Source organism: Kogia breviceps, chromosome 6, assembly GCF_026419965.1.
Source record: "Kogia breviceps isolate mKogBre1 chromosome 6, mKogBre1 haplotype 1, whole genome shotgun sequence".
Taxonomy (NCBI): domain Eukaryota; kingdom Metazoa; phylum Chordata; class Mammalia; order Artiodactyla; family Physeteridae; genus Kogia; species Kogia breviceps.
In genome coordinates, this window is record NC_081315.1 from 29,910,079 (window position 1) to 29,930,737 (window position 20,659).

Genomic DNA, 20,659 nt, shown 5'->3' on the forward strand with positions numbered 1-20,659 from the left:
TCTACCCCCACTTCCCTGCCCCGCCAAATCTAATAAGAGAAGGACTTTTTTTTTGGCTTATGTGCCAAAATATAATTGAATTCAACACTTGTGATAGCTATGCCATTATATATTATTGATCATACAATTTTTCCCTGTGTCTCTGCCAAACTTAGGAGAAAATATTTAATATTCCTATTATCATAAAAACACAGACACATTTAAAATTTAAATAATTTAAAATAAAACTAGCATCAGAGTTTGTATACAAGATACTAAGAAAGATATCAGAACTATCATTTGAGATATTTTTCACAACTTTCCTGGCAAGTATAAATATTTTTAGTGTACATGGTAAGTCAGTCCCACTGAAATGAAGTTTAAAATGAGGCTACTTCTAAGAAAATGTTTTATACATACACACGCATATGCATGGTTTAAAAAGTAATAAAGTAGAAGGCTTTTGGAAAGAGGGGAAGGAACGTCATCTAGTTTATTAAGTAAAGTAACATGGCAGACGCTCTAGGAACCTAGTTTTTAAACAGGTAACACTTATATGAGATAACACGGTATAGTCACAAATATGCCACACCTGAAGTCCGAGGAGTTGGCTTCAATGCCAAGTTCTAGCACCATTATCTATGCAGATATCAACAAGTTACTTACCCTTTCTAAACCTCGGTTTCAATGGAGCGAAGGACACCTGTTCTATCTCATAGGATTATTGTGAGGCTGACACAATATCATGTATTAGAAAGAAGGAATTCTGTAAATTCTAGAGAATTGTGTGACTCTAAGAATTATCTTAATTTTATTAGTACTATATAAAAGGGAGGTTAGCTTTACTTTACAAATATTAATATTCAATGTCTTTTAAAAATGATATGAAATGTCAACAAACTCAAAAAGCCTCAAATGTCGAAACCAAAGGTTAACATATATATGATCCCATTTTCTGACATTCTGGTAAAAGCAAAATTATAGGGATGAAGGCTACATCAGCGGTTCTGAGGGGGCTGAGCTGAGGGAAGGGGCTGACCACACAGGGGCAGCACAGGGGGTTCCGGGGGACCTCAGCTGCTCTGCATCTTAACTGTGGTGGTGGTGGCAGCTGCATAACTGTATACAATGCCCAGACGAACAGAACTATAACCAAAAACATCAATTTTACTGTATGTGAGTTAAAAAATAAGTTTTAATGTATAAAAAACAATACGCAATCTAAAAGAATGTTTAAGGAAAGCTTGTGAGAGGATGTCACAATTTTAATCTGAAAGTTTGTGTGAGAAGGGACCACAGTTTGAGGTCAAATAATGCCAAGGTTGTCATTACCATAATAGTGAAAGCAAAGGTTAAAATTTAAATTTGATAATTAAATCAGAGAAAATTCATTATAATAATAAATATATTTTAGGAAAGCTTATCAACCCCTTTTAAAATTTTTAAAGAATTCCAGAGGAGTTTTAGATTCAAAAGTAATCAACCTCACAGACCTAAACATCTAGTAAACACCCAAGTAATCAGAAAGACCTGAATGATGATGTTTTCTTTCTTTCTTTATTCTACAGAATAAACATGGAAATTACGAGAAAATTAGATCAATTCCATAAGACAAAAATTAAACAGGACCATGCCTGAAAACAACTTCTAGGGTTTGTTCTATGCACAGTACATATTTAACTATTTCCCCTACTCTCTCATTGCTATGTTGCAATGCTATCATCAAAATATACCTAGGATAAACTCCTTGGATAACCAAGAATTAATTTTTTAATATGCTATACTTACTAAGGCAGGAGCATGGACTCATACATTTTATAGAGATTATTAACATAACTGAAAGATGATTTGCCGTAAAACATTTAATTAACTAGAAATTTCCATTTAAAAAAATTTCTTATCCCACATTTAATCAAGATATTTATTTGTAGATCCTTGTTTTAGTTGAACTATCTACTTCCACAGTATCTATCAAGTTCTAATGCATTAATATCTAATTTTAATTATTTTAAATATACAACTACATATTTACTATGAGTTTACTTCATCCTCTAACAGTTTCTAAAATACTTTAAAGAGACTCCATTAAATTTTTCAATGTTCTCAATTTCCTATATGCAAAAATATATAACCATTTACTGGACTGGATATTGTGTAATAATACTGATTTGAGTTTGGTTTGTCCCTTGGGAAGATTCATGCAAATGAATATATAGACTTAAACTTTTATATTTTTAACAAGACCTCCTGTCACACATAAAATCAGTAGTCAGCTACTTTCCTTCACGATGGTGTAGTTTTCAGCAAGATTCTGTGCGGAAATGGGTGGAGGCAAGATATCTGCTCCCAAGAAATACACTTAATGAGAATTTCCAGTAGGGAAAAAATAACCTTTATATAACACTAAAGTGGGGAAATACACCTATAAGTATGTGCACTTGCCATAAGATTATGCATATACATGTGCATACAGTATTTACATACCAGGATATGCTTTCGAAATGAATCGTTCATTCTGCAAGTATGAAGCTTGGGAGACAAGCCTACCAAAAACTGCCTCTTAAAAGCATTCTGAAGTTAACTTAATAATGGACTATAGAGTAGATTATTACTTGAAACGAGAAAACTGTCTTTATTTCACAAGTTTTAGAATTCTGTAATTTTTAGAGGGAAGAAGATGAGAAAGCATTCTCAAGTCTCTGAACATCACTTGTCATAAACTTTAGTTCACTGATGAAGAAATGATGAAGTTACCTGTGTCTGCAGAGTAGACTCGAAAACTCTTATCCCAGAAGCCACAGAGGAGAACGTAGCGGTTGTCCGAAGTGATGACAAAGCACTGGGAATGCACTTGAATACTTTGGTCTAAAAGGTCAGTGATTTGCCTCCTGTGCATTCCTGTATTGCTGGCTATGAGAACAGAGGAAGAAAAAAAAGCCTCCTAAACCCACACGCGCAAAGAAATCCCAGAGTTTGCCATACTGGGGGTTGGGGCCGAGGGAGGAGAGACAATACATTCCAGGATAAGAATATCTGATCTTTAATATTCAATATAGTAATATTTGAAAAACCAAGTAGGAAAACACAATCTGATTGCTGGAAGAATACGGGTAGCCAAGTTCAACAGCTCGGTATGAAATTCTGCCTAGAGGAAAGAAACAATAATACACTACAATTTTAAAATACGTAGTATACAATTCTCAGAACATGCTATCTAGCTCTTGGGCAGGACCAAACTAGATTAGAATCTCCAGATCGCATCACAGTTAGGTTTGTGTTTCTGACAATCTCATTACATCTACTGTCATGAGAATGGATTCATGTTGTGACAATCTATTACCTTTAACTTTTTGTCACAAGGAAGAGATACTAGAATATAAATGTCATATGTTTGAAATATTGTAGCATCTTGTACTACTTTGGCTTTAACAGGTCTTTAATTTGACTACATGTGAACTCCCATTTCCCCTGTTTACAGCTGCACTTGCATGTAAGTAAAGGGTAAAATGACTATTTATTAAAGATACTTGTAATTGAAGAAGTCAAAGCACATCACACTGCCACTTTCTTACTCCCTCTGTAAGCTATAAAACAAGCCAGTCTGGCAGTGTGTTTTCGAAGCGCTACAGAGCACCTGAGATGGGCTTTGTCACGAGGCACAAGGTCAGACACAGAGCAACATCATGCATATGTGAAGAGTAATAATCCTCCAGAAATACACTATCAAGTGTGTCATTATCAGCAAAGGAATTCTCATTGAGATGCCTTTTTTGGCATTATGAAGCCAACCAGATAGAAAGCTTTGTTGCTAGTGATCTAAGAGTTATTTCATCACCAACTTTCCAATACAAATTATGGTTCTTACACTGCTAGAGAAACTTGATCATACCAGACATGAGAAAGAACAAAATAAATTTCTGCCTCTGATTATTATGTTCTTTGTACCATAGTTTGCAGTTTTTTTGGGGGGAAAAATACCATAGATGTACTATTGATAAAAATTTTAGAAAGAAATATATCTATGTTATATTCATTGTATGTAGTAACTAAGTTAATATGGCCAATTCAATAGAAGGCTCAGAAAGTAATATGGAAGAAAAAAGTGTGCAAAATACTCTCCAGTCCTGTGCTGGAATACAGAGGAATAAAATATCCCTTGGCCTCATGGCATACGCAACACAGTAAACATATTCATATACATGTGAAATGCTGCAAAATTCTGCTAGTGTCTGACTATACAACTTAACCATGTAGGATTATTAGATAACTATTTGATAATAGGCTTCATATTCTTTGGGGAGATTAATGGGCTAGAAAGTGACAGCGGTAGTAAAAAGGGCCGATTCTAGCCGAGGATCACTCCCCACCTCCTTCCACACAAAGGGAAGTTGGAAGTTGCTGACAGATGAAAAAAGCTTTTATGTATCATAGTGTATCATGGAGAGACATTAGCATCTCACTGCAGTGAAGCTGTGTGATACAATTTAGTTTTTTAATTCCAAGAAACCTAGCAATTAAAGACAAGATATGTAGTATTTTCTAAACTGGTTACTACAGTTCTTCATTCCACATGAAAATTATAACAATGTTTATTTTTGCCAATGTTTATATGACTTTCACTCCTATGATACAAACTTTCACTCGTCTTTTTGGCATGATTTCCTGGGAGGACCTAATTTGACAGATCCGGGCATGTGCATAATTTTGAATTGAATGACCACAAAGTACCCATGGGTAAAGGCTGATGCCCCTTCAGCATTCAGATGATCTATTTTCCAAATAAGTGCTTACTTATAATTTAACATTGCAACCCCCCATCGATCCATCCATCCATCCATCCATCCAACCGATATAATCTCCCAACTGCCTTTCCTTTATCTCTCTTTATTTTCTCTAGTAAACTTCCTGAGATTCCATACTGAAAGTATTTTTATTTGATGAAAATTAGGTATATTTGTGTAAATAAGCAGTCTTCAAACTGGGACATGCATATCCCTTGGGGTATAAGATTTCCCAAGAGACACACAGGCACAGATGGTTTTACGGGAATCAATTTCTAGTTCCTCAACTTTCATATGTTCTCTTGCCTGAAACAGATTTGCCTGAGAACTCTCCTGTGAGTTTTCCTTTCTTACCTCCCTTTTTGCATGCTCTTGTTCCACTAGATAGAATTTTATTCTGGCGCTTTACCCCAGGGTAAAAAAATCTCTTGAGAGACAAAAAAAGGGACAATTCAAAATACTGATGTGATGCTGGAAGGTGAACGCCTAGGTATCAAATCATTCTGCAGGGCAGGTGGTTTCCAATTCATTGCTTTCTAGAAAATGGAAGGAGGATCTAATCATGCTGTCAATTGATAGATCATTAAAAATAAGTTTCAGTGATAGATTGTTAAAATGGTTATTTAATGATAGACTGTAAAAGTAATCCTTAATAATACATCACTCTGTGAATTTGTCACATAACTCAGAAAGAGTTCAAAGCAGACTTAAGTAGTTGTGTCTGAGACCTTATGGCCCACAAAGCCTAAACTATTGACTATCTGGCCCTTTACCAAAAAAGTTCGCCATGCCTTGTCTAAAGGGTCACAATTTCTGAATTAATTTAGACTTTTTGCTATATGATATTCATTGTCAAGGTTTAAGACAAACAATGATTCTATACTTCAGAAATCAGGCTTTAAGTAGCATAGCAAATGGGTTTTATTATTTTCCTGACTCTTAAAACTTTACCCAAGTGAGCATTTAAGTTTTTAAAAAATATATGGCAAATCATAGCTACTCAAAGTAAAATAAGATTTAGGAACCAGGGTAGTAATTATCCTTCATATAGATAGTTACTTCTTAGATTTCTGCTTATATTTGGGGAAATGATGAAAGACTTAGTTTTAAGCTTAAGGGTACTTTAGTTCATCTTGATAATTAATCTGCAAATGGTGGTCATTTAGCTCTCCACTGAAACAATGGTGTTAAAGACAAAAAACGGTGACATACACATAGGGAACACCTTGAATTTTAAAATAATCAATGAGCTTGGTGCTAGGGCAACTTGACAAAATTGCAGGCCAAACATCCATGCTAGTAGCATACCCCTGCAGCTAGGTAATTAAGTTTTTTATTCTAAAAGTTATTGACTAAAATCTTCAATATCAAGGCTTAACACTCTTAGTGGGGCCACATTTGAAATCCCCACTATAGGCTGAAAAATGCTAAACTGGAGATTTCAACTAACCTACTCAAAAAGCACAACAGCAACTAAATATTCTAAGTCATCTGCTGCAGACAGTCATTTCATCCCAATGGCTCTTTCTGGTCTACTCCTTTTTTCTTTTTTTTTTTTTTTCACCCTGAACAAATTTAACCTCCAATGGCAATTTATTGGGCTGTAGGACCCTAGGAAAATGAATACAAATACCTTAACACTGCCATTGGCCGGGCCATATATTTCAACTTTGAAACTGCTCTGCAATTGCACATTAATCCCCTCAGATTGAATGGAGGGTCCAGGAAGAAAGGACTGATCTCCTTTAATGATGAAACCCTGGCACTACACTTTTATTTTTCACAACACAGTGCTGCTAAGAACCCACTGCTATTATGAAAATTTCCCTCGCAAAGAAGCTCCATCACATTACTGGTACCCCAATTCATCATAACGTGCCTCGCTCCTGCTCATCAACAAGTCTGAGTGATGAAAAGATCCAATATTATCCTGACAGAACTTCATGCGCATTCTCAATCACACATTATTACAGCATCCATATTAATTTTCAGTGACACGCGTCCTAGGCCTGTTCAAATTAGGCAAACCAACGAGGGGGAGTTGATGAAATACCAGCATAGCCACAGCTCATTGCATTCCAATTTGCATGCAAATGGTTTATCAGGAAAATTCCATTCCCAGCAACCAGCAAGTGAAAAACAACTGTAATCTACACTTCAGGGCCACCATACAGAGCTTAATGAATCGCAAAGAGAGAAGGAAGTGACAGACCTATGAGAGGATCGATTTCCACTGGCAGCTGGCATGGCTGGTCTTGTACAGCACCTTGATGAGCTGGAATTCACAAACGATAAAAAAAAAAAAGCATTATTTTTCCTATACTAAACTACATTAAAATGCATAAGTCAAATCTCATGTAGAATTGTTTCTAACCTCCAAATCTCTCATACAGTTCTGTGAAATTTAAACAGAAAAAATTCCAGGTGCTTCTATGGCTAGCTTATTAAACATTTATTTTAGATTAGTGCTGTTCTGAACATGTGCCATCAGCAGTGGCTCCAGTCCTAGGCCATAAGCTATAGCAGATGCTTGACTGGCAACCTCTGATTCTGCAACAAAACAAAATTAAGTGGTAAGGCGCACTGAAAACAAAATGTGACAACCATCTGCTGACTGTAGCAAATACTATTTTTTTGTTACTTCTTAAAAAGGCAGTTTTGAATGCTGCAGCACAAAGGAGCCACAAAAATGTCAATTTATGATGGAGAAAGGGAAAGCTCTAAGTCAAGGAGCATTTAGTGTTTCATCCATCACGTAACATCAATCAATTGAAAGTTTGAATAAAAATAAGGAAAGCTATCTGCAGATAAATGTTTTAGTTAAATGCATGTGGCTGAGATGTTTTCCTAAAGATCCGATTGCAGTTTTAAAAAAACTTTTATTAACATTTCATATTTCCAGAGTTTCAATTTAAAAATACTCTGAGAAGCAAATGAGTAACAAAAATCAATCCATTCTAAGAACAGTTTGTTTAATTCTCAAAATAGTTCTAAAGATTCAGATGTACTTGCTTTGTGACTGAAGGGAGACTCTGTGGGCTGTCTCCCTGTGAAAGGGCAGAAGGGCCTGAGGCCGAGAGGAGGTGCTGTGAGACGCAGAGAGCCCACCGGCCAGCTGCGCAGCCCCAGAATGAAGGGTTCAGAATAGATGATCTTTTTCAGCTTTGTAAATCTGAGAGTTAAATTCTCGGTCCTTTTCCAAATGATTTTCCTCCAATAACTCAGCCATTCAATCTGGTCCGCATCTGCCTTTTATAGACCCATGAGCATCTAAACTACTGCCTGGTTGGTATCAGAGCTCTGCTTGATATAATCAGATACTAAGATTAGGATGATATTGCTATCGTCAGATTTTAAGAAGTCTTTCTGACTGTCCTTGAGGGGCTGAAAATAAACATGGGATACATTCCAATGGGTTAATTAGATTAATTCTAAATTTCTGATGTTAGCACTTCCCCTGTTAGTAAGTGTCAACTTTTCAAGGATTTTTCAATGATCTTTTGGAAGATCATTAATACTGATAAAATAACCTAAGTACAATATCAGCACTAAAAATTAGAGTTGAGTATATATTAGACATTAAAGTAGATGAAAAAAGGAAGGCAAATGACTCCCTCTTTTACTGAAGTATTGTCTTTGCTGATTACTAGCTCTGCCAGTAAAGAAATCACAGGACACATATAGGGAATCATCAGGGAAAATGCACCACAGTCTCTGATATACCCAACAGGGCCATTTACTTCCAGTAATACCAGTGCCAATCAACACTAATACCTTGAGAAGTTTTCTCTACGACTTGGAGAATCTGGGATCATAGAAACATTAAAACCAAACTGTCAGTGAAAGAGATTTAGGAGCTTAACTATCTTTGGTCATGCCTCAAATCCAAGTTCTGCTACTAACTGCCTGTGTGGCCTTGGGCAAGTTATGTCGTCTCGGTGCTTCAGATTCCTGCTCTGTAAAATAGGTCAGATGGGTTAGGTTGAACCACATGAAATCAGCAATACCTGGCTCTCTGACCTACAGAAATGGCAATGTCAACCTAAATACAGAACCTACATCCTAAGGTTGTTGAGGGGATTCAGTGAGTTAATACGTGTGAAGTGATTAAAACAGTATTCAGAACCTACAAAATGCTCTATAAACATTAGGTGCCATTATTTGATTGTTTCAGAGGCTCTGCAAGGTCCTTTGAGTGAGATGGAAGGATAAAGATGATTTTTCCCCTAAATCAGGACTCAGACACTGCACTGACAGGAGCTAGCTGTCTAATGAACAAGCTATGGAAATCATGGAATCTCAGAAAAGAACCAGAATCTAAACTAAAAACACCTGCAACATGAATTTGATATTCATTGAAAAAAAAGCTGTTAGGAAGTTTTGACATTTGTTTTAAATCAAGGCATACTGACAGGTAAAGGCAGCACAACATAGGATGAAAGATCAGATTTATGTAAATAAACATACCTGAAATGAGGCACAGATTTAATGAAATGGATGCTTAATATTTTTAGGTGTAGGTGTACTGAGAATTGGAGATCACATTGTAGAAAGAGAATCACCTGTGTAATTACATATGTTACCATTCTTTGTAATTTACCTGGTGAAGAGTCGCTGTGTCGTACTATAAAGCCAGAGGATGGGGACCAAAACCACCAGTGACACAAGGTACAGACCCAAAGAAAGCCCACTAGGGAGAATTCTAGGCAAAGAATTGGCAAAACGTATGCAGTCTCCCAAGCTCTTACCTTACAGAAAAGTGAGCTTGGGCTCAGAGCAGGTGGAGGTACCATATGTGGCACTCCAGCAGAGGGACGCACCCCTAAGTCACTTTACAGATCTATAGAAAAGGGGGGAGTAGGGAGGAGAACAGCTGACAATCCAGTACTGATACTAAGGGGAGCCCAGGGAGATGGGCTTGCTCCAAAGGGGAGTGTCAGGAGGAGCTCAGCCATCAGTGCTGAGGGAGGGAGCCTAAGGACTAGGTATCCGCTGGAGACCTAGCAGCCCTCTGGTTGAGCCAGTGCAGTTCCCGCTGAGCTGGCTCATTGCTAGGCTAAGACTGAAGATAGGGGTGGAGAGTGCTCAGGGCTTTCTAGCAGCTGAAAAGTTTTGTCCCTCCTCACATGTACTGTCACTCTGTTTAGACTGAAGAGGTTCTCAGAGCCACCACAGCCAGCCACCCAGGATAAGCATGGTTTGCGGGGGCCCTTAGGCCACACACACGGGTGCTTTTGCCAAGCTCTAAGGGTAACTGCACACAGCAGAGGTAGATCCTCTGGTGTGCATGACAGAACACACCATCAGCATGTTCTTCTTCTAACGAGTGGTATTTAGAGAAAGAAACAAACAAAAAAGAAATCACAGTTGTTCATCAAATTATAATCTTTGGTCCCAAAATATAAGTATGTCATTTGCATACACACTTACCTCTGTAAGATATGTTCGTTTGAAGAAAAGGGACTAAAAGGGCCTAATAATGGAGATACTATACCTGCCTTGATTTTTACCTTCTCTACTGTTATGAAATCTATTCTCTAATCAAATATCGCCATTCATTTCATTTCTAATGGCCAGGAAAATGGCTATATTTAAGAAATTCTGATACCAACCACAGATCCGTCATGATGCGTACCTTATTACATTATTGAACATAGTTAGTGCTATGTTTTGTTTGAACGTCAATTCAATCCTGTTCCATTCTAAAATCTCTTGCATTTAATGTGGCATGAGGTCCTTGTTCAAGAATTTATATTTGTGCCACCATTTCAGGTATTATCATGGGTAGTGCTTCATGCACATTTTACAGATTTAATAATAAGTTAACAGACTATTAAAATCTATCTTTTAAAATTTCCTACCTAAAACAATGGCTTGGGAAAAAAAGCCTACAATCTCCAGGACTTTAAAAGATTTTCCTTCTGTACAAAAAGAATTTCTAACTAGTGGCCAAAAGGAACAGTGCTAAATCCAGATCCCAACATTCCTGTTCTAATGAGAGACAATAAATCACAGAGCGGTGATCATAAAACTTGAGTCAGAAAACTTGGGTTCAAACCTGGCTCTGCCACTGACTTGCCATATGTGATACTGAACAAGGCAAGCTCCCTGGGGCTCAGTATCGTTACTGGTAAAATGTGGGCCTAGACTGGACGAACTCTCATGTCTCTTCAAATGTTGACTGTTTGTGATTCTGATGGTTATTTCAGTATCTTGCCATTAGTTACGCTAATTATTCAGCACTTAATGAAAGAACAGAATGTACTTATGGGTTTGTAATATTTTAGCTGGGTAATTTAAGTGTTCTTTTTTCTATCATCCACAACAAATACTTCCATGCCAGGTACAAAAAGGCACATAGTAGACAATCGGAAGTGTTTATTGAGCAAATGAATGAGTGGAAAAAAGAGGAACATCTGATAAATAAATACATACTATTTATGGACACGATATAGAATATCATTATATGAGAAATAATATTTATCTCCAAGGAATAAAGGCAAACCACCAGATGCCAAAGAAGAGTTTATGTTTTAACTTTTGTATTATACGCCTCAGAGGGAACTTCTTTAAACCTTTCAAAGTACGTTTGATTTTGATTCAGACTAATGCTTGAAAACTAAAAAGCTTAAATGCTGAGATATAATATATTTAGGTGGATAGTAAAATATCTTTACACCACGTTCAGCAGTTATACTAGGCCTTACAAGGGTATTTCTTTACTTACCCGGAAGGCTGTGCCACTTGTTCACGGCAAACAGCCTGTTAGCGGTGACCGTGATCACAGCAGGAGTTGCCAACCCAGGCTGGGTGTTGGCCGCCACGTGAGTGACGGGGGAGTTGGAGGGGAACTTTAGAACCATGATAACATCCTGCTGGGCTTGGTCTGTGAACATCAATGGACTCTGCAGGAGGAGATACTGTTGAGTGGGCAAGACAAGATCCAAATATACAAGAAGGAAAAGACAACGAAAGACAAGAAAGGGTGCAGGAAAAGAACAGGGAAGACCGTGTTAACACAAGTTGCAAGTGAGAGCACAGTGAAGCAGAAAGGCTTATAGAAACAGCAATTAGTATCTGTTTGGTTTTCGTGTATGTCATTAGTTGAATTTCTAGGTGATTGAAGTAAACTACATTAACAGAAACACTTTAAAAATCTATAAATGTTATTAACTCCCTTCCCCACCCAATTCCCATGAAGAACTAAAAGAATGATTTGATTTCAATTCTGAATAGGCAAAGTATTGGGGATTGTGTTAAACCATTCCAATTGCTATTATGTGTCCAGTATTGAACAAAAGAGAAAAAAGGAATGAGAATGGCCAATGGGCACAAAAGCAAGCCGCCGTCATTTCCAAAGACCATCAAAAGTCGTGTTGAGGTAGCATGAAGATTTTGACAACTAAATAATGAGATAATTAATTAACAAATATATTTAAAAATAACAGCTGTACAGCATGCATATATTATTATAGTAGAGAAATAATTTGTGAACGTAATACACAAACTTAATTATAAAGGTGTTTCAAAGCAATGCATAATTCAATGTACTTGTAAAAACAATATATTTATATAGTGTACCAAGTCATAAACACTGCCCTATTATAATGCAAATGCCACTGCTTTCTGCTGCAGCTAAGGATAAAGAGAAATAGCTAGATGGCCCCCTCCCTCTTGGTAAAGAAACTAAAGCTCAAGACTTTTGATTTCTCCTTTGAAGAGAAAAAAGTAACTGAAAATGTTAAACAAAACATTGTCTGTTCTAATAACTAGCAACAAAATAAATCTGGAAGGCTATTAAGATTTAGAACATTCCTACAAACCATATGTCATAATCCGAGACATACATAACACCACTCTGATTTATTGGCTTTATTTATACTTTGTGGTAGTATGCTATCATGCAGTAATTGCACTGTGCGTTTTCAGCAAATCTCCTCTACTATGTCTATTTTCTAATAGCTGATTAGTATCATTCAGAATTGAAACACTTTGATGAAGTGCTTCTGGCTGCTTTCCTCTTGCCATATTTCAAAACACCAGGTATATGTAAATGTGTAGGCACATATATTTAACACGTATTTATTCAGAACTGCTAATAAAAAATTAAATACATTTGCATTTTTATTATCAGTGCTTTTTAAAAAAAGTTATTAAGAGTACTTAGAAAAACATATTGCACTAAGAATTCCTATTTGCACTCTTTGCATAAAGGTGTAAATAAAGGCAACTAATAAGCTACCCAGACACCCTTCTAAGCAAGTGGCTAAAAGCCAATCAATATTATGAGTTAATCCTCCCTGGATGCTCATTCAATTAAAGGTGTCAGTAATGCCTCATCTGATGTGGCCTCAATTAAATCCAACTATCTGATAGTGTGAAAACACAGGGGGATACAGCAACAGCAGCAAAACCAGACAAATAGGCAGCCTTCGTGTGCCTGCTAATTACTACACCTGGTGTATATTATGGCGCATGCACTTAACGCAGCATGAGGTGGCTTTAATTTCTGCTACATTCGTGTGTGTGTGTGTGTGTGTGTGTGCTGCAGTGATGGTTGATGGGGGAACTCATCTGAATGGTAGTAAAATACAATTAATAACATTTGGGCCTTTGATTTTTAAAACCTCTGATATCAATAAGTAACCTTTGCTATACAAAGAACCTCTTACACAGCTTTAAGGAATTCTGTGAAATTGGGTAAAAATGAGAAACAATCAGCCAACCACAAAATATCCTATAAGCTAGCTTTGATGAAGTTCTGGGAAAAGGAAACGAATGTCATTTCAGAACACCAAGCCTTACTTTTCAACTGCGTAGGTTTTTAAAAAAATAATATTTACTAAAGTCAATTTATAAACTCTGAGAAAGTCAGACTAAAACATACATCATGAAGTCTCACTGAAAGGAAGTTGATACATATTTCTGAGCTTAACAGCTCATGTTGTAAATACAATTAGGCTCAAATTGAATAATTCCAATGTTTATGCCCTTAAAAAAAACACAGGAAAATCTCTAACGTATAGGAGGAACGTCTTGTTTACTTAGTGCCTCTAGTGGTCGTCTCTTAGCCACATGGCAAGGACAAGCCCTTTTCCATAGAAAGCCGCAGACACCATATCCAGAACCACCCCCTGCATCCTTCCAACAAGCTGTCTCTCCGGCTGTTCCTGGGCATTTCATCCTGACTAGAGCTCCCAGTGCAGGCAAAGCAGCAGGAAACTCTTGGGAGCGCCATCGCATCCTTGGCTAGTGAGTATGGAATAAGGAACACTAGAAATAAGAAAAAGCCCAGCCCAGCATACTGGGCTAGTCTAGAGTCACAGTAACAGCTATGGATGAGCGGGAAAACTGGTCAAATAGGGGGAAGAGAAAAAACCCTCATCCAATCCTGGGTGCCTCTGCAAGCCCAGTATGAGGTAGAAGAAGGAAATTGCTAGCCAGATTTCACTCGGTTTTCCCAGATTAAGTATGCACTCGTTGACAACTCTGGTTTCTTTCTAACACACCTTTCTTTCCCACCCACATACGTATAAGAGGAAAAGCACAACTTGCACAGGTCTGCAAAGGAGTTCAGGTGTTTGATTCAGAGGATGAGGATAATGGGAGAGACGGCCTCCCATCCTCAAATAAGCATGTGCCTTCCCAGCCTTGCCACCCGCGGGACAGCAAAGCTGATCTGCCTCAGTGAACCAGTCGTCCTTCTGCCACGGAGAGAGGCTTGGCAGTAGGAACTCCCTCTTGGTCCCAGTGACCAAGGCTGGGCCGTGACCCAGGTAGAAAGTCAATGGAACAGTGGAGGTGCTTCCATTAGCCAGCCCTGCAGCAGCCTGCATCTCATTGACAAGCTATTACTAAAACTAATTCCAAACCCCACACATAAATCATTCTTACTATTTTTATGGCATTATCTTCCATTGTTCTTGCCAAACGTTCGGTTTTCATGTAGTCTTTTCACTAAAGCTACCCTTTATGTTCTTTTAAACATATGATTTCACCTGCTTAAAAACACTGAGGGGAAAAGGTTATGCAAACAATTTTTTAAATGCTTGTAGTTTATAATAATGGTCAATTCCTATAGAGAAAGAAGGGGGAAAATAGACTTGGAAGAAGAAAGAAGATGACAAAGAGGGCAAAAGGGGAAAAGACACAAAGAAGAAGGAAATATGGAAAGAGAAAGGAAGAAAGAGAAAGAGGGTCAGAGGCAGAGAAGACCACATCTGTATCGCTGGCCCTTCTTGGCATCTAACAAAATTCTACCATTCGAAGCCACAACATGGAATCAGAATCCATTTAAAATTATTCAGGGACTTCCCCGGTGGAGCAGTCGTTAAAAATCTGCCTGTCAATGCAGGCGACATAGGTTCGAGCCCTGGTCTGGGAAGGTCCCACATGACACGGAGCAAGTAAGCCCGTGTGCCACAACTACTGAAGCCCGCGTGCCTAGAGCTGATGCTCCGCAACAAGAGAAGCCACCGCAACGAGAAGCACATGAGCTGCAACGAAGAGTAGCCCCCGCTCGCCACAACTAGAGAAAGCCCACGCGCAGCAACGAAGACCCAACGCAGCCAAAAATAAATCAATAAATAAAGTAAAAAAAAAAATTATTCATTACATTTATGGAAACAGACATTAAATCCCCTACTCTTAATTTAAAACAGTAATGAGCAACCTGTTTTACTGAGGGACAATTTAAGAAAAAATATAATACCTATCGCCTGTAGTTTTAAAATATGATTTTTGTCATGCCATTCAGTATTTGTTCCTATGATGAATTTTCTTTATCATTAAAATATTTCCCCCTGAAATTTCAGGAACCATAAAAGAGGAATAGCCACATATTTTACAGCCCTTAGTCTGTTTCCCTACTCCTGGATTCTGGGCTGGCCTCTGACTGACTTGCTTTTGACCGATAGAATGCGGCATAAACAGTGTTATGCACGTTCAAAAGCAAGCTTCGAGAAGCCATGCCGAAGTGTTCTCCTGCAACACGGCTCCCACCATGGGAGTGGCCTGCGCGAATTTCCCTGATGAGGAAAGACCACGTGGAAAGAGTGGTCTGGCGTCTCAGCACCTGCCCTAGCAGTCCGTGAGGGAGCCAAGGTGAAAGACAAGAAATGCCCATCTGTCCCTCAGAATCACAGGAAATATAAATCACTGTTTTATGCATTAAGCTTTGGACGTATAGTATATCATCATCGTCATCATCATTTTTTCCTCCAAGGTCCCTGACTCTCAGTAACATTTCCTACATATGAGGATTACTTCGCAAACTGAAATTCCCAAACGGAAAAACATATTGGGATGTAAAGAATAAACACAATAGGAGAACGAATCTAGAAAACTAATCATAGGATCAAACCAGAAAAGTTATCCATCCCACGTCTGGAGATTCTATCCTACAGTGAGGGTATGAGACAATTATGGATCTTTTAATTCTGCAACATAGAGCACAACCTGATGAAATACTAGAGCATTGGAGAAACGTCTGCTTCCCGAAGACTGCAGGAGAACAGGCCGTATTTGCTGGCTGTTAGCAAGTTCACAAACAGTGCATAAGAAGAACAGGCCCAGATGTGGTGGAGAATCTCAAGCACAATGAAAAACAGTTATGAATGTCCAGCAGGGTCTCAAACAGCGGCAAGAAATGAGGAGAGCGCAGGCAGCACTTACCGCTTGCATGGCGGAACCTCTGGGAGGATGGGGCTCTAGGAGGAGCTGAGAAGGCGTCTGCCCGAAACTTCGGATTTGAGCTTCGACAGCCTGAAAAAGGCACGGCCAAGTTTGAGGGTTAAGAGGTGCTAATTACAGGCAAAAGAACCACAACTGTCACCTGAAAATGTCATGCCATACTTCTGGCTTGTTTCATGTTGGAAATCAACCTTGTATTTTCACAGTGGGGCTAGGCACCTGGTAGGGCATCGAGGGTGAGGTCATTCTTCACCACCGTGGAAGCTGTTCCTACAAAACCCTGAGAAACTTTCTCATCTTGCTCAGTGATAGGAAACAGAAACCAGCTATTACAATCAGAAATTGTCCTTTGTGGCTTCATCTCTGTTTTCTTGCATTTTTTCCCCCTTTTTGCATCATCCCTGATGACTAAAGCTCATCTTTTACAGGTATAGAGAAAACCTACTGCTGCTTTGATTCTAGGCCCCATCTCACCCTGGGAAGTAGAAAAAAGAAACCCAGAACCTGTGAAAATCGCTTGATGCTCTTACTTTTGAAGAGCATTATTGCTGACGGTCTCTTTGAACCTAAGTGGCTAAACAACAAAGTAAAAGCCATATGGTGTATCCAAGCATGACAGGGTTAACCCGGGGACTGACCAAACACAAGAAACATGTGTGTGAGCCCTTTGCGGAAGATATGTGCCTGTGCCCTTTGTCGTGCGGCAGAGATGCTCACTTCCCAACCTCATCGAGGAAAGCTGTTAAATGCCAGATGCGGTCACTGTCTGTAATGATTTTATTTGTTTACTTGCGTATGCCTGTCTCCTCCCACTAAAATACAAGATCCATGAGAGCAAGGACCTTACCTATCTTCTTCACTCTTAGATCCCTAAATTGGGTGAATGAATAAATGCTACAGTATGTGTGAGGGGATAGAAGGAAGCAAAGATACATAAAGATGACCTCAACACCCCACACAGTCAGTATTCTTAAACTTCTGGGCTAAAAGGATGAAGAAAACCTCTTTGTAAGGGAATATATGTTCATCATGCTATTTTTTTAATCCTTAAGAAAATGAGTATTCAATTATTATATGCTCTACAGGACTGTAGGCAATTAATAAATCATAAACAGGGAACTATAATCATTATCCAGTATTAATTTCCTTTTTTTATTTGATAAGGATATCATTAGTAGTCCTTTACAATGACCTTTGAAGAAACAATGATAGCAATTCATTCATTTATGCATTCAATCATAATCGTCAACTATGTATACAGCAGTATTAGGTGTCAATGTTTCTGCCCTTGAAGAAAGTATTCCTAATATAGAAAGCAGGGCATGTACTTGGATGGTTGAATAACAGTTTGATGCAGTCAGTCCAATAAATTCAAGGAATGCACTATGACTTGCTTAGGCAGAAAAGACTGGAAAGCACCTCTGTGAAAGCTGAGTGTTATGGTGGAAGCAGCACAGGCTTTGAAGTCACACAGACCATGTGCAAATCCTGACTGCACACCACTTATAAGCTATGTGACCTAGGGCAAGTCATTCAACCTAAGTTTCAATTTTCTTTCTGTAAAATGTGGATAATAGTACCAACCTCATAGTGTTATATTAATGAATAAATGATATATATGTAAAAAACACAGCAAAGTGCTTATTTGTACAGATTAGACCCTCAACATGCCGTCAACAAATACTCATTGAGGGGCTTCCCTGGTGGCGCAGTGGTTAAGAATCCACCTGCCAATGCTGGGGACAAAGGTTTGAGCCCTGGCCCGGGGAAGATCCCACATGCCGCCGAGCAACTAAGCCCGTACGCCACAACTACTGAAGCCCACCTGCCACAACTACTGAAGCCCGCACACCTGGAGCCTGTGCTCCACAAGAAGAGTAGCCTGTGCGCAGCAACGAAGACCCAAAGCAGCAAGATAAATAAATAAACAAATAAATAAATAAATTTATTTATTTAAAAATAATACTCATTGAGGGCTGCTAACAACACCAATAACAAATATTTATTTAGTACTTATTATTGCCAGGAACTTTTCTAAGTGATTTTACTATCTTATATCATTTAATCTTTAAATTGTATGATAAGGAAAATAATGCACAAAGAACTTAAGTATCTTGTCCAAGGTCACATGGTAATTAAATGGCAGACTCAAAATTTGCACCCCAGCAGCTTGATTCTAGAGCTCATATGCTCAACCTTTAAGCTACTCTTTCTCCTTATCTGTTGCCAGGGACTATGCCAGGGCCTACGGATAAGACTGAGCACACAAAAAACATGAGCTTACAATCTAATGACTGAATTAATAAGGTACCTCTAATATCAACATCATCATCATCATTACAGTGAACAAAGTATGTGCACACACAATTAGAGCAGCACGGCTAGGTAAGGGTTGGTTTTGTATAGTAGGAGATAAGGCTGGTCTCAGACTTCAGAAACCAGAAAAGGAGCCAACAGGAAGTAAGGAGTAGAGACTAGGATCATTTCAGAACAGCACCTAAAACATCTTTTGATGGGGTAAAATCAATTTATGATCAACATCAAGGACAGTCTTGAGGAAAAAAATATCACAAAAGGGCAACTTGAAGCCTAAGGTAGTCACAAAGAAGGACGTGGTAGCACTGCTCTTTTATGATATATGGATTTATGACTTGCTTTATGAATGTGAACCTTAAGTCTCTTTTATTTATTTATTTATTTATTTAGCAGTACGCGGGCCTCTCACTGCTGGGGCCTCTCCCGTTGCGGAGCACAGGTTCCGGACACGCAGGCTCAGCGGCCGTGGCTCACGGGCCCAGCCGCTCCGCGGCATGTGGGATCTTCCCGGACCGGGGCACGAACCCTCGTCCCCTGCATCGGCAGGCGGACTCTCAACCACTGCGCCACCAGGGAAGCCCTCAAGTCTCTTTTAAAAACAGTTAGCAAGGCCAGTACCCTTTCCTTCGACTGCTGTTGCCTTTGGTAGTCCCCGCCCAATAGCCCACATGCATTTCCCCCCATTAAAAAGAAAGGGAGGGCTTCCCTGGTGGCCCAGTGGTTGGGAGTCCCCCTGCCGATGCAGGGGACGAGGGTTCGTGCCCCGGTCCGGGAAGATCCCACATGCCGCGGAGCGGCTGGGCCCGTGAGCCACGGCCGCTGAGCCTGCGTGTCCGGAACCTGTGCTCCGCAACGGGAGAGGCCCCAGCAGTGAGAGGCCCGCGTACCGCAAAAAAAAAAAAAAAAAAAAAAAAAAAAGAAGGGGAGCAGGGAACAGATTGCTTCCCACACTGCGCCTATGGAGTCAGATGGTTCAGAGTGCTATCTGCTGCATGACTTTGAACAAGTAGCTTAATCTCTTTCCCCATTGATATAATAAAGAGAATAATAATAATGCGTAGCTCATAGAATTGTTTGGAAAATTAAATAATACATATAAAGTGCTTAGCATAATACCAAGCACATAAAGGCACTAAATAAAAGGTTGTATTATTGTTGGGTATGCGGCTCAGCACGATCCCCATTCAACACAGCTAAAACAGAGATGGAAGAAATGCTTCAGGAGTTTACAGTGACCGTGATGATGATGAATACATTATTGAAAAAAACCGAAATCTGGCTCAGGATTTCAAAGTTTACTGCAGGGCCAAGTGCCCAGAGACAGAGAGATCTCCTTGGAGGTTCAGCAAGCAGTCTAAAACATAAGGAACTGTATACCGCAGTCCTTATGGAAGCTGTGCTATTTGCAAGAAAGGGATAAATATGCAAACCATGATCTAAGGCAAAATCAACAGGTCTTAGAGACGGATGACTTTGAGCAATGAAGAAAAGAGAAAAGACAACACAAATTCTTTTCTTTTGAACTTGCATATTTTAGAGCAGTAAAGCAATAAATAGAAATACAAGTTTCTGTGAGGGAGAACTAGTGATAGCCGTTGAGCCAGGTTGAGATGTCCGGTGCTCAAAAGAAAGCCCCGGGACTCGCTCTGGGATGAAACATCAGAGGTATTGATTTGGGTGTCATTCATGCAAGAGAAATTCAAGTCAATGGGTTTTGATCTTGCCCTCTCACTGTGTTTATGTGTGTATCCTGCAGAATTGAGCTCAAACTCTCCTTTATATAATATCGCCCTGATCAAATGTCTTCAATTAACTGCCAGTACTTAAAAGACAGAGGGCTACTTCCTGATATGAGGCACTGAGAAGAATGCTATATGATTTCTATGGTATTC

At 39.0% G+C, this 20,659-nt stretch overlaps 1 protein-coding gene across 2 annotated transcripts in view; it reads right to left on the reverse strand.

Annotated features, from left to right (window-relative positions):
• LRBA (LPS responsive beige-like anchor protein) overlaps window positions 1-20,659 on the reverse strand; it is a 721,911-nt gene that overhangs the window by 32,724 nt on the left and 668,528 nt on the right. Inside the window, exons 48-51 of one of the 2 annotated variants that reach the window (XM_059066707.2) lie at window positions 16,434-16,523; window positions 11,488-11,665; window positions 6,973-7,035; window positions 2,734-2,889 (exon numbers count right to left, since the gene is read on the reverse strand). In XM_059066707.2, coding sequence (XP_058922690.1) covers window positions 2,734-2,889; window positions 6,973-7,035; window positions 11,488-11,665; window positions 16,434-16,523 — 487 coding nt within the window. Of the gene's footprint in view, window positions 1-2,733; window positions 2,890-6,972; window positions 7,036-11,487; window positions 11,681-16,433; window positions 16,524-20,659 lie in introns of both variants that reach the window. The other variant, XM_059066706.2, reaches the window with a different exon arrangement.